The sequence below is a fragment of the Musca domestica genome, unplaced genomic scaffold, assembly GCF_030504385.1.
Source record: "Musca domestica strain aabys unplaced genomic scaffold, Musca_domestica.polishedcontigs.V.1.1 32, whole genome shotgun sequence".
Taxonomy (NCBI): domain Eukaryota; kingdom Metazoa; phylum Arthropoda; class Insecta; order Diptera; family Muscidae; genus Musca; species Musca domestica.
Window position 1 is genome coordinate 5,260,873 of NW_026712311.1, and position 24,793 is coordinate 5,285,665.

A 24,793-nucleotide genomic window follows, 5' to 3' on the forward strand; every position below is an offset into this window, starting at 1 on the left:
CTGCTAATCTGCTTCAAGCTCCAGGTTAAAAAATTCTGCTACTTTAACGGACTGTATCCAGAGATCTTCTGGAGTGAATTGAATATGAATCACCATACTGAACGTAATTTCGTCAAAACTACCCTGGTGTCTAGGCAGCTTTCTTCAGCTGCAATGGATGGGGGTGGAATCCAAGGTCGGCATACTTCCTGTAATTGCTGATAGCATCTGCGACTGCAAGGGTATGAATACCATTCAGACCTGCCTGATAGGCTTCTTGATCTAGAGGTTCTCCCTTATAGCGCTGGACCTCTGTCTCTCTCTTGATCATGTATGTTCTTTCTGGCACGCCTTGGTGGGAGAATTGTATCCACCATATGATGGTTGGGATGACTCTCACGGTACACCCAAGCAGGTACTTCAACGAAAGCATATGATTATGCTGGAGTAAGGGAAGAACTTTCGCCTTCTCATGTAGCAGCACATTGGCACGCTTCCATTGCGTAGCACTAGTAATTGCAGACCACACTGACCACGGACGCATAGCTGACCACGGACCGGCCTTGAGGACCTTGTTACAAATTTTCATCTTCTCGCAGATAGCTGTGGCTTGCGCGGACGACTTCAACATGCTGTCGAATCTGACCCCTAAAATTTTGGGGTAGTTAATGGTCGGCATTAAATTTCCCTCGACCAGCAAATTCAGCTAGTTCTCCGCACGTCCTCAAACTGTATGACATGATTGACCGTATCAAATACCTTTTATAGGTCAAGTGCTACCAACACTGTTCTGTCACACGGATTGTTCTGGTTCAATCCTCTTGTCTTATGTGGAAATGGTTGCATATGGTTGGCAACTGGAAACCTTTCTCTGATGCTGTGGAGGAGAGTAAAGCCTCAAGAGTCGGTGCTACTGACGCCAAAAGCGAAATTGGTCCGTATGTTTCGCCTTTGCTGGCATCCTTGCCTGGCTTCAGTCCTTTTTTCTAGGCTTCGGGAACGACAGGTTTGGAAACATTTGCCAGCTACTCAACTCCCGGCGTATCCAGTTGTTTAATCATTAAAATTGAGATTCCGTCTAGGCACAACGCATTGAATGACTTAGAGTTTCGGATGACATTTGGAACGTCACCCATCGTAAACTGCGATGGTGCCTCCTCGACGGGAAGAAATCTGATACGATGTAGTACTTGTCGCCCTCGGGAGGTTTGACAATTTTTCGGTTAATATATCAAGCGCATCTCTTCGGATCATCGTTTTTTCACTTATAATATCATAACAGAAGTCAAAATATATTTAAATAATTGAACATTGGCTGGGGGTGTACATTTGTCGGCAAAACCGACTGATATTTTCTAAGTTTTTTTTTTTTTTGCTTCGGAAAGTTGGATTCTAAAGAAAATCCCTTAACAATTCCACGATTATTGTCTTACACATTTCTCAATTGTTTGTTTCCCTTTTCTTCGTTTATTTGCAGGAGGCTCTCTATACATACTGTGGTGATGCATCCTCAATATCACTTAGCATGATTCTGATGAGCATTGGAATGGCGATTGTGCTGCTGGTGCGATTATTACAAGCTTAAAATGGTAGTTCCGGAGAAAAAAAAAACAAATTAACATTATTAGCCAAATATATTTTTGTATAAAGATTGTTTGTGTGAGAACAACATTGTTGTCACAACACTCAATTCCATGGGAGGATAGCCTCCAAAAACCAATTTGCCAAAATGTAAAAGTACCAAAGAAAACGTTTTTTTTTACAAATTTATAAAATGCCAAATGAAAAACGAACCGCCTCTCCGGCGTCGTAAAACGTCCAACGTCCACAAGAAACTAGAACAAAAAGCCTTACACACTAATAGTTAAATGTTTTTTTTTTTTAATTATATTTTTATTTGTTATAACCAACATAAACCCAGACTTTTAGCAAAGGAAAGTCCATTTTGAAAATATATTTTTTTATTCAATTATTTTGTATTGTATTAACAATATATACAAACAAATACTTTAATTTTTTTTTATGGAATTTTTGAATTTTTGTTGAAGAAAAAAATTATTTTTTATACCAAAAAGTAAAGAGATGAGGATGACACCAACCAAAGAAACTACTAGTCTATTACCACCTAAACCAAAAAAAAACAAAACCATATAGCCAAACAAAAACAACAACAACCAAGGAATCCTAGTTATAAAAAATACAACAACTTTAAACAAGAAGCCTTATATTTCTTAGAAATTAAACCAAAACAATAAATATTTCTAATTTTCTTTGTCCAGTTACTTTTTTTAGAACTTAAAAAAAAACAAAAAAACCAAACAAATTATGAAACTCTAAATGCCTTTACCTATATATTTTTTGTATAAAAATTAAGCCAAGCTAAATGAAACGATACGAAGCCACCCCCACTATATTTTCTATCAGAACAACAAACTTAAGTAGTCAATATTAGAGACGAGGAGTAACTCTTTGAGCAGGACGCACAAAAACGGGATTATAGCGATGATAAACAAACAACCACCTCAAAAATATCCCTGACCAAAACAGAAATCCCAGATTCAATACTTAAGAAAAAATAGACTTCAAATCAAAAATAGTTTTGGGATTGGGAAATGTATACTTAAAATAAATAGGAAATTTGCAATTCCCACTCAGAAGAGGATACCTAAGAGATGAGGCCAAATCAGTTTCCATTTAAGCCATATTCAATTTTTTTACAAATTTCTAAACTTGTCTATTTCAAATTTAAAGCAAAACGAGATGCAAAGAAAAAGAAGATTGAAGATAAACCACACAAAATAATAATATATTTATTTTTGAATTGTTTAATAAAAAAATACAAACACACACACATACATATGTATGTATATATATTTAATATGCATAAAAACCCAAAAAAGAAGAATATATTAAAGAAAAATTGTTTTAATCTTAAGTAAATTTAATAAAGACAAAGACCAATTGTTTAAAGAATGCAATTTAATGGCACTGATCTGTGCAATTTTAAAGGTAAGTAGATTGGAAGCCATAATTGTAATTGAAACAAGTAAAAAGGCAGCTTTAATTCCCTCCACCATTTGGAAGAAATATGAATTTAAAAAAATCCATCGAAAAATGGAATTAAAAATTCCGAATAGGAAGTGTTTGTTTTGCGTGGCTATAATAAACAAGTAAAAAAGCGGAATATCCTCCACCATTTGGAACGAATTTGGCAATTTTCAAAAAAAAAAAAAACTTAAAAAATTCTGATAAAAATACCGAATGTAACGTTATATTAGGGAATATATGACGACGTGGACCTGCATAGGCAACTTTTGTCATAAGCCATTACAATATTCAAATGCGATATTTGATGAAAAAATCGGTGAATAATGTCGCTAAAACCATCAAAATACCGAATATCAGGAGGTACCTTTATATGGGGTCTATACGAAGAGCTGTACCTGCATAGACATTTTTCTGTCATAGGCTGTAGTATCCACTACGAACACAAGATACCACATTTGAAACAATTCCGGTGAATAATGTCTCTAATATCATGAAAATACCGAATATCGGGAAGTAGCGTTGTATGGGGGGCTATACCAAAACGTGGAGTTGCACGGACAATTTTCCGCCTTAGACTGTAGTATCCATTACGAATTTCAAACACCAAATTTGAAACAATTCCGGTGAATAATATCGCTAAAATCATCAAAACATCGAATATCGGGAGGTACCGTTATATGGAGGCTATACGAAGACATGGACCTGCACAGACAATTTTCTGTCTATTTTCTGTCACGGACTGTAGTAACCATAAGAATAAATTTTCTGTCATAGGCTGTAATATCCATTACGAACTTCAAATACCAAATATGAAACAATTCCGTTGAATAATGTCGCTAAAACCATCAAAATACCGAAAATAGGGAGGTACCATTGTATGGGGGCTATACGAAGACGTGGACTTGCACAGAAAATTTCCTGTCATAGGCTGTAATATCCATTACGAACTTCAAATACCAAGCTTGATACAATTCGGGTGAATAGTGTCGCTGAAATCATCAAAATACCGAATATCGGAAGGTACCGTTATATGAGGGCTATACGAAGACATGTAACTGCACAGACAATTTTCTATCATAGGCTGTAATATCCATTACGAACTTCGAATACCAAATTTGAAACAATTCCGGTGAATAATGTCACTAAAATCACAAAAATACAGAAAATCGGGAGGTACCGTTATATGGGGGCTATACGAAGACGTGGACCTGCACAGACAATTTTCTGTCATAGGCTGTACCATCCATTACGAAATTCAAATACCAAATTTGAAACAATTCTGGTGAATAATATAACTACACCAAAATATTGAAAATAGGAAGACGTGGACTTGCTCAGACGATTTTCTGTCTTAAGCTGTAGAATCCATTACGAACTTCAAATACCAAATTTTAAACAATTCCGATGAATAATGTCGCTAAAATCATCAAAATACCGAAAATAGGGAGGAACCATTATATGGGGGCTATACCAAAACGTGGACCTACATTTTCATTACCATTTTCAATACCTACTTAATTTCCTTCTGAAGCTAGAGTGATTTCCTCAGGACAGACGGACATCGCTAAATCGACAAAGAGTGTTATGCTGATAAAGAATATATATACTTTGTGGGGTCTAATATGTATATTTCGAGGTGTTACAAACGGAATGACAAACTTAATATACATTCCATATTATTATTATTTGGAGGGTATATTATTTTTACAAAAAAAAATGCTTAGAAATCCTCTATCAGCATCTACATATGATAGGCCTAGTCGGAGGGAATGGTGTGCCCTTGCCGAAAACGGGTGAGACATTTGACATGCCGAATCTGCGTCTCATAAAAATATATATTCTTATAAATCCACATTTATAGGACTGATGGTCCTAGAACAAATATTCTTCAAAAATCCTTGATTATTGCTCTGTTTGTCTTTGAACAAAAAAAAAACATTGATTAAAAAATACTCTGTAAAAGCCACATCTTGAAAAATTATCTATAAAAGCAAAGTCTTCTAGTTTGATGGCCCTTAAAAATATTATTCAAATAATTCACGTTAGCTGCCTTGATAACTGGTCTGATGATCTTGAAAAAAATCCACGTATATTGGTCTGATGGTCCTTGATTGCATCCATGTTTGACCTTGAAAAAATATAATGTAAAAAGTCCACGTTTATAGGACCGATTATCCATGAAGATTTTAATAAAAAATCAGATTGGCCTGGTTGTCATTGAATATTTTCCATAAAAATCTACCATTAATTGTCTGGTGATCCTTGAAAAGCATTATCTAAAATATCTACAACTATTGGCTTGGAGATACTTAAATAATATACTATTTAAAAATTCAAGTTTCTTGGTCTAATGATCCTTAAAAAGTATTCCCTAAAAATCCGCATTTCTTGATATAAAGATCCTTGACAAAATCTCAAAAAACACACGTTTAACGACTCTCCTTGAAAAATAATTTTTTTAAATCGACTTTTATTAGTCTGGTGGTCATTCCAAAATATTCTTTAAAAATCGACATATTTTATGTCAAGTTGCAGCTGATAAAAATATTTTTAAAAACTCCAAAATTTTCTAGCAAAATAAAATATATATTTTTTCAATCCACGTTTGTAGCTTAATTGGTCCTTCAATATATATTCTTTAAAATAAATATGTACGAATAAATTCTTAAAAGCTACTCTTCTGTAGTTCCTTCTAATCAGTGATTGTCGTATGCAACCGTTATGTAATTTTTTAAATTACTATAATAATAAAAATAACAATAAAAATATTTTTAAACATTATCATATAAAAATTAATATTAATTAAAAGAAAAATTAAATGTTTGACTTACCTTACGAGTAAATTGAACAATGTTCATGTTGATTGAAGCATGTATTCTGGAGTATTGAAAATTTCAACATTTTTATTATTTAATTGCTAATATTGATTCTTGAAAACTTCACCAGGATGAGTTTAAATGTTAATTATTCTTACTGTAAATTGATAAGAAATAAATGCTTAGACGATATAAAAACTTAGAATTCTATATACACAGAGAGAAAAGAAATCATATTCGCCCATATCAACAAATTGAATTTCAATTTGAAGAAGTACTTCACGTTCCTGTTCAAGACAGAGTATTCCATTATGTTGCCTTGAACAGATTCTGATACGCATATGTGCTACGAATATGTTTGCTTATCATCTGTACTGTAAAAAAATACTAATTGGCCTTGTAAGAAAATGGAAATTACCTTCACGATTCAAAATTATTCACTTTTGAGTGAAAACAAACAATGTTTTTAAAACAAAACAATTAAAAATTATGTGAGAGCAAATTTTGAACTTAGATTAAACGATTATTCTGTTGCTCCAGCTGTGGCCAAAACACACTTAAAATATTCACTATCCAATTTACGTATATCCTGCGTGAATTGTTCCACCAATTTGGACAGATCGCTTTCATTAATATCTACATTATTGCCCGTTGTCGATAAATTCTCAATGGCTTTGTTAATTTTCTCCAATAACACCTTATCATCGCAACTCTGTTTATCGGCATGTTCATCTTCGAATTCATTGTAGACTTGTTGGGCATGGTGTACAACTTTTTCGGGGAAATTAGCCAAACGTGCAACTTGTATGCCAAAACTTTTCTCCATAACGCCCGGCCTAACTTGATACAGTAATGTGAAATTATCATTGTCTGCTACGGCTGCCATATGGCAATTCTTGACGGTGGGCACAGTTTCGGACAAGTTGGTGATTTCGTGAAAATGTGTGGCAAACAATGTGAAACATTTTGTTTCCTTGGCCAGGTGTCTGTAAGGAGAAAAATGAAAATTAGTGGTATTCAAAATTTATAGTGAGCTAGAAAAACTTACTCGGCTATAGACCAGGCAATACCACAACCTTCATACGTGGAGGTACCTCTGCCCAATTCATCAATAATTACCAAGGATTTCTCGGTGGCAGACTAAAATAAAATTGTTATTATTTTTGACAATTATTTTAAAGAACTCAATCATGGAACTCACCCTTATTATTCCCGAAGTCTCAATCATTTCCACCATGAAGGTACTCAGACCTTTAATAATATTGTCGCTTGCACCAACTCGGCCCAAAATGGAATCAACCATGGAAATTGTGGCTTCCGAGCAGGGAACAAAGCTGCCAACATGAGCCATTAAAACAGCAGTTCCAACCGAACGTATGTATGTCGATTTACCACCCATATTAGGGCCAGTTATGATAAACATATTACAGACGTCTATATGAATGAGAAGGAAAAAACGAAGACAATAAATATAAATTTTTATATATTTCAAAATTTCGATATTTCGAAATTTGCAGGGCCTTGAACATTTCAGTTGAAGAATTACGAAGGGGTTGCTACCAAATCTCTGTTTTTTGAAATATAACTCACACTTTTTTGTACTGAAATTCCTATTTAATGCCAAAATTAGCCGATTGAATGTCTTCTGGTTGACCGCATTCGACTGTTTGGACATTTAGTTTTTTTTGTTTATTTTTTTTTTCTTTTTTTACATTTTTTATTTATTTATTTTATTTTTCATTATTTATCTTTGTTTTGTATTACTTACCCTTTTTGAATTCCACACTATTCGCAATAAAAGATATGTGTTCTTGTAATTCCAAACAAGGATGGCGAATATCTTTGAGCACAAGTTCCCCGGAACCTTCTTCAAGAATTTGCGGCCGTATATATGGTATTGGGGCTGATTGTGCGGCTATAGCAAAGCTAACCAGACAATCCAATTGGGCGAATTCATTATTCAAACTTGTAAGAGGGCTAGCATAACCCACCGCAACTTTGATAATCTCCTCAACAATGGTCTTTTGCTGTTCCTCATACTGCGAACGCAAAGTGACAAATTCATCATTTATGGATGACAGTTTATCGGTCGTAAAACGTATACCTCCCCGCAACACATCGATAATTTTGTATTCCTTATTTTTACGCAAAACCGTATCATCTTTGAGTGTAATGCGCAGGGTGTAGCCCACATTGGGCACATTAACCAATTTCACAGAATTTTTATCCAAATCCAAATCACGATTGGCCTTGTCCTGACAACGTTCCATTTTTTCCAGCAAGTGATCCATACGTTCTTTCATATCCAATAAGTCGGAATCAAAGGAAGCCTTTACCAGATATTCTCCATTCTCGATGGCATCAAAATCCATAACTTGTTCTACCATTTGTTTGAGACCCGACAAATCTTCCAAAAAGTTTTGCATAGGTTCACAAATGACATTTTTCACTGTGGAATTCTCCAAAGATTTCAGCAAATTTATAATCTTGGGTGTACGCAATAGCACCTGATAGATCCGGAAAATATCCTGTAAATTGGCTTTTTTGCGTAGCAACTTTTTGGTTAACATCAAAATGTCGGGTATACGTTTAAGAAAATCTTCGTACAGGGAATTTAAACTATTCGGCGATTCAATGAAGCATTGAACAATGTCATGGCGATCATTTAGAATTTCCCGGCTCCTCAATGGCTGTTTAACCCATTGGGCCATAAGACGATGTCCTTGGGGAGTATTACAACGATCCAATACACCCAAAACACTTTGCCATCTATAGGCAGGAGACGAGGGATGGGTTCCCGGTTTGGGTAGAATATTCAAGGCACTTACAGCTGCCGCGTCCATGTGCACGAATCTTTTCAAATTCAATTGTTGCAGCGTGTAATGGCCCAAATTACTGCTATCGCTCATGAGGGCAAGATATTTTATGGCCAATTTCAAAGCTTCCATTGCTATGGTAAATGTTAATTCCGGCAGACCTGTCGCATCCTCTTGTTGACCCTTATTGAAACGTAAAAGTTTATTTAAATCTTGGATCAAATCATTCTTTTCGGAGGCCATTTGAGATTTAGATGCAACTGTAACCATGATGCCGTTACGTTCCAGCAGATTTTTAACGGCTTCATACTGCAATAAAAATTAGATAACAATTTACAAAGTTCAAGACATTTTAAATGGAAATGCCACTCACCTCTCCCTCCTGTGAAGGCAATAGACACTCCTTGGGACCCAGCAGAACAACCGTTGCCTCCAACTCCGTTAAGAAATCATCATCAACAAATTCCAATACCTGAAATAGGCAATCATTTTGTTCCACAGCCACAACACCAATATTCCTGGCATTATTGTTCATTCGCATTTGCAACGATAGAATGCTGTTGCCCACCAGTTCTTCTTTATTGGTAAAAATGATATCCTCAAATTGCAAAAGATTACCCGGCGAACCACGATATTCCAAATTCCAATTCGCGTTACCGGTCGCACTACGAACATAGACTTCAACCCGATAATTTCGAACAAGTAAAAGTTCACGAACCGCAGATTCAAATTTATTTTTATACAATGTAACGTGGGGTATTGAGGTGGCGTCATCAGGTATCATTTCCGTAATGTAGGCTGTGGATTTGTAGACCATACGGGCTATAAGATTTGCATCATCTTTGCCATGAACCGTATAGCAATCGCTGTGATCGAAGAAGCGTACAGTAGTAGAGGGTTTCTAAAAAAAAGAAAAAGGGGGCATTAATGTTAATTAAGTTGAAAGTGCGACAGTATAGTCTTCCATATAGTCTTGATCGGAATTATAACCATCATAATAAAGAATTTGGATTTGGCTGATCATTCATACAGCTCACATACTAGATTAGCACATCAACCACAAAACAAAACAGTCATATAATAATATTAATTTTATATTGCTATTTATCGTCCGTCCTTAGGCCAAGATCTGGAAGACAAAATACTAATGCAAGAACCCAAGTCCTTTTTTAAACAATTTATCACTTTTTAATTCATTTTTAGACCTTTTAGACAGAACGAATTGCTTTCCTTAGAAGTGCGAAGGTAAGAATCTTCCTTTCGGAAACAAGCCAACTGTTGCCCACTCACCTCACCCAAAGATTTGAAGAAGCGTATAAAATTTCGCCTGGAATTTGTATCCATATTCAACTGTGGAGCCTGTTTATCCATTTTCTCAACACTTTTGGATTTACAAACAATAATTAAAACGAAATTTATTAACAAATTTGCGCCACTTCTTCACAAAAAAAACGAACTGACGCTTGCAAAAATAAACTAAATGAGATATGGCAACTATGCGATCATATGGCATCTCTGAGAAGAAAATATAAATCAAGATAGAGAGCGATCCGAACTACATCCGATGGTTCTTTCGAGAGAATCTTTTTTTGAACTGGTTTTTACCGGTAGTCTTTTGCTAACACTGAATTATTTTAAAAGAAATATTCGATTACATTAGTATGAAGAGCGTGAAGAGCAACAATTTTATCTTCACCTCTCCCCATTATTGACTGAGTCGCCGGCAAAAATAAATTGAAACTAGTTCATTTGCTCAAACAGTGAATATTCCAAAGCTTCAATCGTCATTTGTTTGTTTTGATTTGTATTTCCTTATGCGCTCCTACTTCGTTGCTTTATTTCTAACGGCGTTACGGCAAAGAATTGCTGCCTTGTAGTCTGTTTCTTGAAAAACGGGTTTAATCAAGATAGATCTACCTTGGGTGAAGATATGATTGCAAAATTCTTCAATTTGTTGTCATCTGCAAATCACTGAGCTCTTCTTCAAATCTATATGTGTGTGTGTCAAGTCCAAACCTGGTTTCGTCTGCAGATACATCAATCAATGCATTGAACCAGTAATAAAATGGTACCACAACTCAAGAGACGAATTTGTAAAACATTGAGTTTGGAAACATATTTGATTGTATTTGGCATTGCATCTCTGATCATCTACTTCTATATACTTCGAGCTGACATTGAAAAGGGTGGATGGTTGGTGGCTGATGATGTGACCTTGACTCCGGATCCGTTGTTAAAATTTGAAGCCCGTGTCCAGGAAAAATGCCTGAGTGAAAAGGTGGAGAAATCCCCCAATGCTTTGTTAAATCTTACCATTGTGGATGGGGATGAGGATCCATTGAATTCGCTGGGTATTGTGCGAAACAAACAGGACAAGTATATACGTGACATTGGCTATAAGCAACATGCCTTCAATGCCTTGGTCTCGAATAATATTGGTTTATCTCGCCCGGTGCCTGATACAAGACACAAAGTATGCCCCCGCGCTGTGACCCAGCCATCTGAAACACTGCCAACTGCTTCCATTGTAATGTGCTTTTATAATGAACACAAAATGACACTATTCCGTTCCATAAAGAGTGTAATCGATCGTACTCCAGAATGGCTGCTGAAAGAGATAATATTGGTGGATGATTACAGTGATTCACCAGAATTGGAATTCCATTTGGTGCCCGAATTACATTCCCAATTGCAATATGATAATTTGCATTATATTCGCAACACCAAGCGGGAGGGTCTCATTCGCTCCAGAGTTATAGGAGCCCATGAGGCAAAAGGTGATGTCATCATCTTTTTGGATTCACACATTGAAGTTAATCAGCAATGGGCCGAGCCATTGCTGCGTTTGATACGTGACGAGAATTCGACATTGGCAGTGCCAGTTATAGATTTAATAAATCCCGATACATTCCAGTATACCTCAAGTCCCCTAGTACGTGGGGGTTTCAATTGGGGTCTCCACTACAAATGGGAGAATCTGCCGGATGGAACGCTTAAGGATCAAGAAGATTTTAAGGGTAAGAGAGTTTCCTATGTGTAATATGGGCCATGTAATAATGAAATCATTTCCATTTCAGGTCCCTTCAAATCACCCACCATGGCTGGTGGTTTATTTGCTGTGAATCGCAAGTATTTCGATTATATTGGCAGCTATGACATGGGCATGGATATCTGGGGTGGTGAGAACTTGGAGATCTCTTTTCGAGTATGGCAATGTGGAGGGGCCATTAAGATTGTACCATGTTCTCGGGTCGGCCACATCTTTCGAAAACGCCGACCCTACTCAGCCCCGGATGGCACCAACACAATGATGAAAAACTCGCTACGTCTGGCTCATGTCTGGATGGACGACTTCAAACGTTTTTATTTGATACATGAAAAAATCTCACCAAGCTATGATTACGGCGATATCAGCGACCGTTTGGCCTTAAGGGAGAAATTGCAATGCAAATCATTCGATTGGTATCTGAAGAATGTCTATCCCGAATTGCGGATACCTGGCGAAGAAATCATCAAAAGTAATGGAAAACAACAGCAGCTACCAGTTTTTCAGCCATGGCATTCGCGCAAACGTAACTACATTTCCACCTACATGTTAAGACTCTCAGGAACAAAATTATGTGCCTCCGTGGTGGCACCCAAAGTAAAAGGCTTTTGGAAAAAAGGCAGCTCTTTAGTATTACAACAATGCCAACAGGGCAGAAATCAGCTATGGTATGAAACGGATAAATCCGAATTAGTTTTAGATCGCCTCTTGTGTCTGGAGGCGATTGGTGATACCCAGGTTGTGATTAACAAATGTCACGAAATGTTGGGCGACCAACAGTGGCGTCATACCAAAAATGAACGTAGTCCTATTTACAATATGGCAACTGGTACATGTCTGCGGGCCGATAAACCTCAGGCAGGGGCAGCTTTTCAAATGGATTTGTGTGCCAAACACGAATCGAGTGCATGGGATTTGGTGGAAGTTCTGAATACGTAGCCCCCCAAAGAGCAACTCACAGAGAAATTAAGTCTGAACTGAGTTCAAAAAGCCACAAAAAGACATTTTTTCCACTGTATATAACGTACACAAAACAACAATTCCACTCAAATATTTTTTTGATATTATTTCATATTTTTTTAAAGACTTGTTTTTTCGAATTTTTACGTCCAATTATTGTTTTATAAGTAGATATACATATTTTTTATATATCTTTTATACTGCTATAAAAGTATCGCATGATTCTTTTTTTATTTTTAAGATAAAAAAATAACAAAATAAAGTATATTTTTCACATAAAAGGGTTTGTTTGTGTGGGACGGAGTGAATCCTGCATTAAAGTGTTTGTCATACAGACAATGGAAGAAGTTAGCGGTTGAATAGACCTCAAGACCTTCGACTCAAGATTATTGCCCCCGATCTGAGTATAATTTTCAGTGCATTGGCTGTATTCAAGGCAGCCAGAACCAGTTCAAATGTGGAAAACCATAAGTGGCTATCACTAGAGGATTCCAGCATTTAAATGTGAAGAAATCTTTTGTGTCTCGTAACATCGCACGTTACCTTGATACTGGTAGGTAGCCCGACGTCAAGGAAGTGGACGGAAGAAAACACCAACATCAGCAGAAATGGTTCGAAAAGTAAAGAAGCGACTTGATCGAAACCCGCTTCGCAGTGGCCGAAAAATGGCTCGTGAGCTGAACATATCGCAATATTCCATTCGGCAAATATTGAAAAACTGAGCTCCGGGTAAAGCCATTGAAATTCCAAAAAGTGCAAGAACTTACACCGTAACAGAAAGAAAATAGACTCAAAAGAGCTAAAGAGTTGCTTCGCTTGGCCGAAAGTGGTGAACTGCCATATTTGGTTTTCTCCGATAAAAAAAAACATTATTTGTCCAGCAGTTTGTAAACAAACAAAATTATCGTGTTTATTTGCCGAAGAGGTCAGCTGAAAATGTGCACCTTCGGTTGTCCACCTGAACTCAAACGCCGGCCATGGTCATGGTTGGGTCGCCATAACAGCCGATGGCCGCTCTCCGGTGGTATTAATCTACCGTGGGATCAGAATAAATGACGAATATTATCGCGAAAATATTCTGGAGGGTGTAGTAAAGCCTTGGGCACGCAAACATTTTGGCCGCAGACCTTGAACAACAATGGTTGCAAAATGAGGTTCCTCGCTTCATTTCCAGCTCACAATGACCACCAAAATCTCCGGATACCAAGCCGTTGAACTATTGTGTCTGGAGTATTTTGGAAAGCAAGGTTGGCACTAAAAAATACCAAAGTGTCGATCACCTGAAGCAAGCGCTTCGCCTGGAATGGGCCAAAATACCGCAGAGCAACATTCGGGCAGCGTGTGACGGTTTCATTATTCGTGCCAAAGGTGACCAATTCGAACAAATCTAAACTTATTCTAAAATTTTATACTATTTTCCGACATTTTTTTCCGAAATTTTCTTTCCATCCACAAGAAAATCTTTTTATACCCTCCACCATTGTATTTAGTCGTATAGATCCTAATATAACGGCTACATTGGTATTTTTATGATTTTACAAGAATTTTTAACGGATTTTATTTATTTATTTATTATTTTTTTTTTTTTTTTGAAAATTTCCAAATTTGCTACAAATGGTGAAGGGTATTCAAAGTTCGGTCCGGCAGCTTTTTTTACTTATAGTAGTTAAAATTTCCCCAAGAAGTACTCCACCATACAGATCGGAAGTTTTAATTTCAGGAAGTGCAGTCGTTTCCTGATTGTTACAAATTCCACATTCATCCATTGCCATGGAAAAGCCACCCAAGTCCTTTTGAAATACACACACAGGAATAACAATTCAGCTCACAAAAAAAAAAAAAACAATTTCTTTCAATCTTTTATTTTTTCTTACTATAACTACCATTTATTTAACTTGTTTCTGTTGTTATGGTATATATCCTTCTAGCCATACAAATTGTTTTAACCAAAAACCGGACGCATCACTTCAAGGCAATGCTTTGCATTTCAAATTACCTTCATAGCAAAAATTGCAATTACAGTTGCCTGACAATTATTAGGCCTCTCTTTCAATTGTCAATACTTTGCAGACGATTGCAATTAATTTTGAATTTAGAAATATTATGTACCAAAATATATGTTTGTTTTTTAAATTATTATCATTTTGGTTTTTATATATTTTTTAAAAATTATTTGTTCGTGATGTATTTTAAACGAGTGTTTTGTTTTTGAGAAAAAGAAGTATCGAGAGTAGATTTCTAGTCTATATAAAGTGTATGGTTTGATATTTTGGGGTTATCGTTCTTGTTGCTGTTGATTGGCAATTGATTGAAATTCAATTTTTGTCTGTATGAAAAATGTTTGTTTTAGCTAAAAAGTTTAGTTTTTGTTTTACTTCTTCGAGCACTATATAAGTTATGGATGTTTTCATTGTTGTTCACATTTTAAATATTATGCGTATATTTTTTAGACTAATATTCTAGATTTTTTGTTGTTTTGTTTTTCACCTTGTTTTATAATCAATTTTTTTATACTTATACATAAATAGTTGTTATATAGTTCTAATTATAATAATAATAATAATAAAGTGCTTTTGTTTGGTTTCACAGACAAACACAGGGGAGGAATAACTGAGTGTATATATATAAATTGAATTGGTTTTTAGAATTAATATACAATGTGTAAATAACTTTCAAACAAACAAAAAACATTACTTCATTAATATATAATAATAATAAAATTAAAAAATATATGCATATACGTGTATGTGTGTGTGTGTGAGGGAGGAGGAAACTAATAATATTAACAAAGAAAGATATTTGTTAGGCGGCGTCATTTGCTTAACATGAGCATTGATCCTTATTGTTGGGGGCCTCATTTGTCAGTGAGGTTCGTCCCGGCTGTGATGGACGATGCTGTACACCCGATTCGGAGGCATTGAGATCTAAACGTCCCTCCTGGATATTCTGATAGATGCGTCGTGCTGTTTCCAGAAAGGCTTCCTCGACATTTTGTCCCCTAAAATGGCAAATATAAACATTAAAAGATTTCCTCCCTTTTTGAAATTCGAATTTTCCCCACTTACGTCATAGCACTCGCCTCCAAAAACATTAGACCATTTTCTTTGGCAAACTCCTCGGCCTCTTCGTATGTCACCTCTCGTGTACTTTCCAAATCGGATTTATTACCAATGAGGAATATAACAGTATTGGGATTTGTTAAATTACGTGTATCTGTTAGCCAGCTGCTGAGATGATTATATGTCGATCGCCTGGTAATATCGTATACCATTAAAGCACCAGCAGCACCACGATAATAGGAACGTGTCACAGCACGAAAGCGTTCCTGGCCGGCAGTATCCCAAATTTGTAGTTTGATCTTCTTGTCATCTACCTCAATGATACGGGTTCCGAATTCCACACCAATTGTGTGGGGACAATTTGCCATGACTGGAAAAGAAAACAAGAAGGCACATTAAAAGTAATTTTTAAAATGAAATAAAGAAACATTTTTGGAGATCATTTGGATACAAAAAACACCAAGTTTTGGGCAAAGGAAAAGAAGAATAAAATTCCTTTTTTATTAATGTCAATACCAAAAACTCAAAATCCTTAAGAGAATTTATCTTTGACATATTGCCAATTTTAGTTTGTATCTTAATTCAGCAGTATCTCCAAAATTGTCTTTACTTACATTTCTTTTCTGTGAACTGATGGAGAATACATGACTTTCCCACACCCATATCACCAATAATAATGTATTTGAAAATATAGTTGTAATTATAGGGCGTCGATGACATGGTTGGATCTGGAAAAAAAAGAAAAAAAAGGGAAAAATGAGAATAACATTTAATTTCCAAATTAAACAAAAAACATTTAAATAAATTGTAATATTTCCAAACTTAGATCTATATACATTTTTCATAAATTTCATCGAATCCTTTACAGAAACGATTAAAAATAACAAAATATTCTTTTTCGGCCATCATTTTCTTAAACAAATGCGTTGGCACAATTCTTTGGAACTGTCGCCGTTTTTTTCGTTGAATATTTGTATCGACTTTAAAAACCAAATGGTTATCAGTAAGTTATTTGCATAAAAAGTAAGGTGTTGTGTTTGAAATACTTCGTTTTCAAAGTTTTATGTTAAGGAAATGTAAAGCAGTTGCAAGAATGCAGGGGCGTAGAAAATGTTTGAGCCATTGAAATAGTTTCTTAAAAACAAAACAAGACATTCGATTTAAAAATATTCACAGTTATAAGACCAGATTTTAGAAATTTGAGCCAAAAAATTTATGATCAATATGTTAGACAATTGGTAAAAAAAACTCAAAAAATATTGCCAATATTTGAATATAAAACAAGTAAAAAAGCTGTAAGTTCGACCTCGATGAACTTTGAATACCCTATCCAAATAACAAATTTAAAACAATTCCGGTGAATAATTTCGCTAAAACCATCAAAATACCGAATATAGGGAGTTACCGTTATATGGGGTCTATACCAAAACGTGGACCTGCACAAACAATTTTCTGCCATAGGCTGTAGTATCCAAATACAAAATGTGAAACAAATCTGGTGAATAATGTCGCTAAAATCATCAAAATACAGAATATCAGGAGTTGCCGTTATATGGGGGCTATACGAAAACGTGGACCTGCACAGATAATTTTCTATCATAGGCTGTAATATCCATTACAAACTTCAAGCATCAAATTTGAAACATTTCCGGCGAAAATGTCACTAAAATCATCAAAATGTCCAATATCGGGAGGTACCGTTATATGGGGGCTATATGAAGACGTGGACCTACATGGCCCATTTTCAATACCAAAAGTCCTGCAGACATAATATACATTTGAGTAACATTGGGGAAATGATTAAGTATATAACTTTGAAGTGTCCATTTTTAAGAAGAGCAGCGAAAATGCTTCTAGATCAATGATTTCGAGAAAGCAAACTCATATAGTTATTAGATTTATAGTCACTCCAAGGTGAAATTGGTTTGGGACCACTGTGGGGAAATGGTGTAGGATACAATTTTGTGGTCTTGATGTTTGGAAAGAGCATCGAAAATACTTCTAGACAAATGATTTTGGGAAAGCAAACCGATCGACCGATTAAATTATATTTAATATGGTAAGCTCAAAGAAAAATTTGGTTTGGGTCCACTGTTCAAAGATACAACTTTATGTTATCCATTCTTGAAAAGAGCATAGAAAATGCTTCAAGGCCAATGATTTTGGAAAAACGAACACATTGAGAAACCTGAAAATAGTCAGACTTGAATTTCAACATTTAAAAGTAGGCTTAAACATGTATAAATGTATATCAAAGTAGAAACCTATAGAATTAACCTTAAAGAAAAACGTTTATAAACCAGGAGACAGGTCTTTAAACAATTTAAAACCAGGAAACTGTTTTGTTACGACTATTGGACAAAACCTAGGTTAGAAAGTGCATTTTAACAAGACTCAAAAAGTATCAATCTGTTTTGCCAATATATTCTGACTTCGAACCTTTATTGGGGAGTTTCCAAAGTAGTGGGTCAATTTGGTCCATTTCGTACCTGGCCTAAGTCTGATATAAATATTACAACCTGTCAGATCTGGACTGCATCGATTACTTCCTTCACTTTATATGAGATGTGCGCAAATTCACACCTGACCTTGGGTTGATAAAAATATTGTGATACGTGTAATTTGAAGATAACCGGATGTTTATTTCGGATCTTATGATGGTTTCCTTGGGTTTATAATCATCGGGAAATGTCATAGGTATCAGATAGATTTCATAGAAGTGCAAGAATTAAAAGTTTTTACTATGATAAACAATTTTCCCTTTATGATACCGAAGAAAATTGCAAAACTAGTTGATTCTTGCAGGTACTGAATTTGGATCCCTTTGGGGTAAAGTTAACAGAAATAAAATGATAATAAAATTACGAAACACCAACCAAACTGACAGACGGACACCCCTAGATCGACTCCAAATGTCCTGAAACGGACGTGGACATTTGGATTAAGCTACGATCGCTTTCATAAATTACAATTTGTTTATTCTTTTCAATTAATAAATGTTGTTTTCTCTATAGATTACATTACAGTATTTATCAAATTCCTTGTGCGCATTTCGGTCGTTGGTGTGATTGACTGAGCTTGCCAAGGCATTGATTGCTTTTGAATTATTGCAAATACAAATTGATAATGTGGGAAAGTGATCTAAAGACAATGGTTTTAAATTGGTTAACTAACCGCACAAGGGAGATAAGAGAGATGCAGCAATGCAATGGAACTGGTTTTATTGTATTCCAAAATAAAATTTGCATTAATTGTAATGCAGAAGAATTAATTATTCTGGTTTTGGAAAGGCTCTAACCATTATCAGAGATCGTTTCCTAACAAATCGAATGTCTAGAAATATGCTAAATTACTTTTTTTTCTGTAACTAGTCGTGACTGGCTCATATACTGCTGACTTCGATATTTAAGATCTATACAAATGGGACACTAACACAGTGATAACTTGGGTTTTTTTGAAATGACAACGAAATGAATTGAGGGAAATCGAAGAATCTAATTGGGCAGAAAATGTCTTCGAAATTTAAATAAAGTATAAAGAATGCCATTGCTTGAAAGTCTGATGATTTGCGGGTTTCATTTAAAATCCCAAGATTCTTTAGGGATTTCGAATCTTCTCACCGCAAGCACAACTGCACTAGAAATTAGGAATTAAAAAATCTCAACATATTCCCCTCCTCCGTTATCGTTTGTATCCCATGTTATCGAACATCAGTGTAGTACACTTTTAACCACTACTGTGCGTTTCAATGAAAAAGGGGGTGTTGTCGGGTTGATGATGACCAACTATCCCACAATAACGGAACAACTTCCTCATTGTTTGATTTTGTCTTAACAACGACTATGTCCACAAAACGATATTTCTTCAGAAACACGACACTCATCGTACAAGAAAAAATGATTCATATGACAAGCGAACCCATTGAACCTGTATGAAAAATCATTAACATATACACATGCACAAGAAAAATAACAAAAAATTATTATCTTACCTCTTTTTTTGTTGTTCTGTGATGTATGTGGAGAGATATGGAAATGAAGAAGCGTAGAAATCAAGTACTGAAGATTTAGATTTTGTTTTAACACTGAAGTTTGATGTTTTTTCTTTTGGTTTCTATATACTTCTTTTATTGTTGTTGTCGTATTGATTATATTTTTTTGTTGTTTTGCAACTATTGCGTTTTGCAGTGTTTCTTTTGTTCAAGTGGAATGTCAGGAATATGAAAATGTACACAAGCACTAGCAAAAAATTATTATTTCCCTTGCCCTTTACCGTAGATTAACAATCAACGCTGATTCGGGTTTTTCTTTGCCGATATATTCCGTTTTAATTACAATTCACTTTGGTTTTGCATGGGGTTTTTTATAAAATTATTTTCACACTCTTGCCCGTTTTGTTTCGTGTATATGTTTTTTGCAAGTCTCCTAGCGATGTGTTAACGCAGTCGATAACTAGTTAATATAAATACGACACATATGATATGGATATTGTTATCGTTAAATGTCATGTCATGTTCATACGTTTCTCTGATTTTGTTACCTTGCAATTACGCTCACAAATGTTCTGTTCAAGGAATTGCATTCATGCAAAAATCTTTCCATGGTAGAAGAATATAGGTAGACGCATCGACGCAGCTGCTGGGGCAATGAACTGTCAAACGAATTTTGGAATTGTAAATGTTGAATGAAAAATTATTTAAATTTGTAAAAATCGTTGAAAAAGGCCTTTTATAATAACCTCCGAATGACGTCGTATAAGAAAACATATAAAAATCTACTTATATTTGAAAAGAAATTTAAAAATTTTTGCTCCCAAGCGTTGATGCATCTACCTGTATTTTTCTACCATGAATCTTTCTACAACAACTAATTTTATTCTTTTTAAAATTAAGCAAAAGAAAACTCATAGATTTTTAAAGGTTCTGGAAAAGTAAATAAAATATTTTGAAAAGTAAACAGACAAAATCTTTTTATTTTATAAAAATTAAAAAGAAATATAGCCAAAACTACAAGAATTTCCAATGGTGCAATTTTATTAAAAAAAAACTACCTGGAGTCGCTTTATTCTACACAAACTTTTGGGTTAACAGACGACTTCCAATCATATGATTACAATTTGTATACCCTCAGCGACATGGCTAGAGAGGATTCATATCATTTGATACGCCAAAACCTACCTCACCGATATAACGGTTTCAGACCCTGGGTCTCTTCGGATCAAATCCGTTTCATGACATTGTGTGTCGATACGATAACTCTCGATTTGATCCATACTTGGTACATGGTAATATTCATGGTACAATGAATTCAAGGTAGGGCAGAACAACCATATGATTTCAATTTTTTCATTTTTCTGGCTTAATATGTCAACTTCATTTGTTTATGTGTGTGTATTTTTTCAATAATAAAAAATTGTTCAGGAAATATTCAAATTTGGGTGTTTTCAAAATGCTTATTGCAACGTATACCTCGACAAAATCTACAGTTTTTGTTGCGAAATAAACCATAAGAGATATATAGAACATAACTTTGAAAAGAAATTTTGACCTTTCATTCATTTTTCGCGGTTTGAAATTATTTATTCAAAATAAATGCAACAAGTTGTTTGATTTTTTATTGTTTTGATGCTAATTCTGACATTACAAGCCAAACAGGTAGACCTCTATACTTGCAATTTTTTCAAAGTTGACCTACCTTCTCTTCATTGTACCATGGTAATATTATTGTCAAACCTAGATCGAGCTTGGAGATGAGCAATATCGGTCCACTAGTCTAGTACTTCCCTAGCAAAATTTCAACATTTTCAAAGAAAATGTTTTACTGCACGGAAGGAGAGAAAAATAATCCGATTTGCCTCCACTTTGAAAATCTTAATATTTTGTCTGTTCTTGGTCATGTGGTCAAAATTGTGATTAATTATAACTTTTATAAAATGTGAACCAACAGTCCGATTGTCCTCAAATTACACACATCACAATATTTTTATAAACCCAAGATCTGGTGAGAAGATTGAATATATTGGTCAGTTCTAGTACCTCTCTTAAAACGCGAAATAAACATTCGATTCCATTCAGATTTAGCACAGCTCGATATTTCTTTCAACACAAGATATGTCATAAATATGGTAGAGATCGGATCATTCCCTCGGCTATTCTATTCTCTCATCCAGAACCTGCAAGAATCGACTTGTTTTAAATTTTCTTTGATGTCATAAAGGTAAAATCGGTTATCGTAGTAAAATCTTTTACATTCTTGCAATTCTGCATGGCACATGACAGTTCTGGAACAGACCACTGTACAGCTTACAGGTTCTGGAACAATGCAACAATTCTGGAACAGACCAATAACTGCAGATTTTGGAAATTACCAAATGTTTAAATTTGTTATGTATTTGCCCATATTCTTCTACTATGCATATTGAGGCCACATTTAACATTCATTATAAAAACACGTCTATTGTTCCCATATGATTTTCGATACCATTTCCATAGTTCTTACTCTTTGCTTTGTTTATATTATCGAAAATCGATACAACAGATCCACGTGCATGTGTGTTTACATGCAGAGGAGCTTTGGATTCAATTCATTTGAAAAATTGGGATTTTTCTTTAAAAAACAATTAACAATCCAAGAATAAATCACAACATATGCAAATATGTTTGTGAATGAGGTGAATGATGTTAAAATCTATAATCTTAGTGCGGGTAAATCGGTACCAGAAGTAAGTATTTTATTCTCTATATATTTGAGATGTTATGGTCAATAATATTCTTCTTTTTCCAGTGGCTCACCGATCGCCGCAAAAGATCCCAGCTTATGAAAAAGGTTGACTCACGTCGACAAATTGAGCTGATACAGGATTTTGATATGCCAGGAGTATGCACGTCCATACGTATGTCTCCTGATATGCAATACATCTTGGCAACAGGCACCTATAAGCCACGGGTGAAATGTTTTGAAGTCAGCAATTTGTCCATAAAATTTGAAAGATGTTTCGACTCTGAGGTAACCACCTTTGAGGTGATCAGTGATGACTACAGTAAAATGGTATTCTTGCAATGCGACCGTTATGTGGAGATTCATGCTGCCCATGGTCGTCATTATCGTCTGCGTATACCCAGATTTGGTCGTGACATGAAATATCACAAGCCTTCGTGTGATCTTTTCATTGTGGGCACAACCAAGGAAATCTATCGTTTGAATTTGGAACGGGGTCAATTTTTACAGCCTTACGAATCGGAAGCTTCATGCATAAATGCCTGTGATGTTAGCTCAGAACATGGCCTTCTGATGGTGGGCACCAAGGAGGGTACAGTCGAAGCCTGGGATCCAAGAACCAAGACGAAATGCTCCACTCTAGATGTGGCCATTAAATTGCCAGGTGTCAAGGAATTTCCTTCGGTGTCAGCATTGAAATTTAAAGATGGTCTTCATATGGGTGTGGGCACCAATTCCGGTCACGTGTTGCTCTATGATATTCGTTCAAAGGAACCTCTATTAGTTAAGGATCATTTGAATAAGGTTCCGATAAAACGATTGGCCTTTAATCAAAATCATAATGCCGTATACTCCTTGGATGAGGCCATGTTGAAGCTGTGGGATGAACAAACGGTGAGAAATGCATAATTAAATTATTACTTGTTTATCTTAATGAACATTTTTCCTTTGCAGGGCAAACAAATTGCTTATATTGAATCTACGTCGTCCTTTAATGACTTCTGCACTGTACCCGATACGGGCATGTTCTTTTTGGCCCAAGAAGATGTGAAAATGTTGACATTCTATGTACCAGCCATGGGTCCTGCGCCCAGATGGTGCTCATTCTTGGACAATTTGACAGAGGAAATCGAATCAGAAGTTGTGGAAAATATGTATGACGATTACCAATTTGTTACCCAAAAGGAATTGGAAGAATTGGGTCTGGAACATTTGATTGGCAGCAATTTATTGAAAGCCTATATGCATGGCTACTTTATTGATGCACGTTTGTATAATCGGGCCAAATCCATTGTGGATCCATTCGCCTTTGAGCGATTCCGTAAAGAGAAAATCCGCCAAGAAATTGAAAGTGAACGTAAGCCCCGCTTGCAGTTGTCCAGCAAATTGCCGAAAGTTAATCAAGAATTGGCGCTTAAAATCATTGAGGAACAAACCAACCCCACTGCCAAACAGGCTGCTAAACAGGCACCCAATCTCCTGGAAGATAATCGTTTCAAGGCAATGTTTGAAAATACTGACTTTAGTATTGATAAAAATGCTGAGGAGTACAAACTTTTGGCTCCAGTGCTCAATCGTTTGGAGAAGTCAAAACTTAAGGAAATCAAGAAACGCATTGAAGTGGCCCGTGTCAATGAACTGCACGAGGAAGAAAATAAACCTCATGAAGAAAGTGATAATGATGAGGATTTGTTTGGTTTAGAGAAGAGCGATGATGATGATGACAAAGATTCTTCGGGAGCCGAGTCATCGGATGATGAAAATGTTAAGGAGTTCGCCAAAGAAATGAAAAAGGCCTACAAAGATGTTAAGAAACAAAGGAAAGAGGAATTAGAAGATATGGATGTGGAAGAAAATCAGCCCAAAACTTCTCAAAAATTACCTGCCCAACAAACGAACGGTGCTAAACCCAAAGAATTTAAAATGTATTCTTTGCAAACCTCAGCAGAAATGAGTTCCGTAAAACGTGGCATGATGAAAGTTAGTCTCGCTGATCGTGTCTCCAAGGTAGAGGAAACCAATTCGAAAGTGCAAACCATTGGTTCATCGGGTAATCGTCAAATGACATTTGATTTGAAAAAGAAAGATCTGCGCAAACGTGAACTGCAGCTGAAACAACATCGAGAGGAACGTAAAAAACTGATACGACCCATAAAGTCGTTAAAATTAAAGAAAGTTAATTTTAAGTAACAATAATTATTAATGACATGTTTTAAATTAATACAAAATGTTTTTTTTTTGTAGAATATAAACAATAGATTGTTTTTGTATGTAAAATTAAATAAAAATAATAATTACAAAACATTTTAAGAATTTGGAAGGAGATTGGATTGGAAATTTAAAAAGTAGCGTA

General features: G+C 35.4%; 5 protein-coding genes across 6 annotated transcripts in view; 3 read left to right on the plus strand and 2 right to left on the minus strand.

Annotated features, from left to right (window-relative positions):
• LOC101889654 (voltage-dependent calcium channel subunit alpha-2/delta-3) overlaps positions 1 to 2,740 on the plus strand; it is a 32,167-nt gene extending 29,427 nt beyond the window's left edge. For both annotated transcript variants that reach the window (XM_059125176.1, XM_011296175.3), the window contains one exon: positions 1,457 to 2,740. In XM_059125176.1, coding sequence (XP_058981159.1) covers positions 1,457 to 1,564 — 108 coding nt within the window. In that variant the 3' untranslated portion in view covers positions 1,565 to 2,740. The remainder of the gene's footprint in view (positions 1 to 1,456) is intronic.
• Positions 2,741 to 5,886: 3,146 nt separating this feature from the next.
• Positions 5,887 to 10,142, minus strand: LOC101891948 (DNA mismatch repair protein spellchecker 1). The gene is made up of 6 exons (XM_011296176.3): positions 9,950 to 10,142; positions 9,033 to 9,560; positions 7,612 to 8,968; positions 7,045 to 7,277; positions 6,892 to 6,983; positions 5,887 to 6,829 (listed from the first exon to the last, which is right to left on the minus strand). The coding sequence occupies exons 1-6, from the start codon at positions 10,028 to 10,030 to the stop codon at positions 6,367 to 6,369; spliced, it is 2,754 nt and encodes a 917-aa protein (XP_011294478.1). The 5' UTR covers positions 10,031 to 10,142; the 3' UTR covers positions 5,887 to 6,366.
• Positions 10,143 to 10,532: 390 nt separating this feature from the next.
• On the plus strand, positions 10,533 to 12,946 carry LOC101889829 (polypeptide N-acetylgalactosaminyltransferase 35A). The gene is made up of 2 exons (XM_005188261.4): positions 10,533 to 11,676; positions 11,737 to 12,946. Exons 1-2 carry the CDS (start codon positions 10,725 to 10,727, stop codon positions 12,642 to 12,644), a joined length of 1,860 nt encoding a protein of 619 aa, XP_005188318.1. The 5' UTR covers positions 10,533 to 10,724; the 3' UTR covers positions 12,645 to 12,946.
• Positions 12,947 to 14,785: 1,839 nt separating this feature from the next.
• LOC101889999 (ras-related protein Rab-14) lies at positions 14,786 to 20,602 on the minus strand. The gene is made up of 4 exons (XM_005188262.4): positions 19,716 to 20,602; positions 16,339 to 16,452; positions 15,731 to 16,094; positions 14,786 to 15,663 (listed from the first exon to the last, which is right to left on the minus strand). Exons 2-4 carry the CDS (start codon positions 16,442 to 16,444, stop codon positions 15,486 to 15,488), a joined length of 648 nt encoding a protein of 215 aa, XP_005188319.1. The 5' UTR covers positions 16,445 to 16,452; positions 19,716 to 20,602; the 3' UTR covers positions 14,786 to 15,485.
• Positions 20,603 to 21,547: 945 nt separating this feature from the next.
• Positions 21,548 to 24,753, plus strand: LOC101890162 (nucleolar protein 10). The gene is made up of 3 exons (XM_005188263.4): positions 21,548 to 22,444; positions 22,507 to 23,334; positions 23,395 to 24,753. The coding sequence occupies exons 1-3, from the start codon at positions 22,379 to 22,381 to the stop codon at positions 24,628 to 24,630; spliced, it is 2,130 nt and encodes a 709-aa protein (XP_005188320.1). The 5' UTR covers positions 21,548 to 22,378; the 3' UTR covers positions 24,631 to 24,753.
• Positions 24,754 to 24,793: the final 40 nt, after the last annotated feature.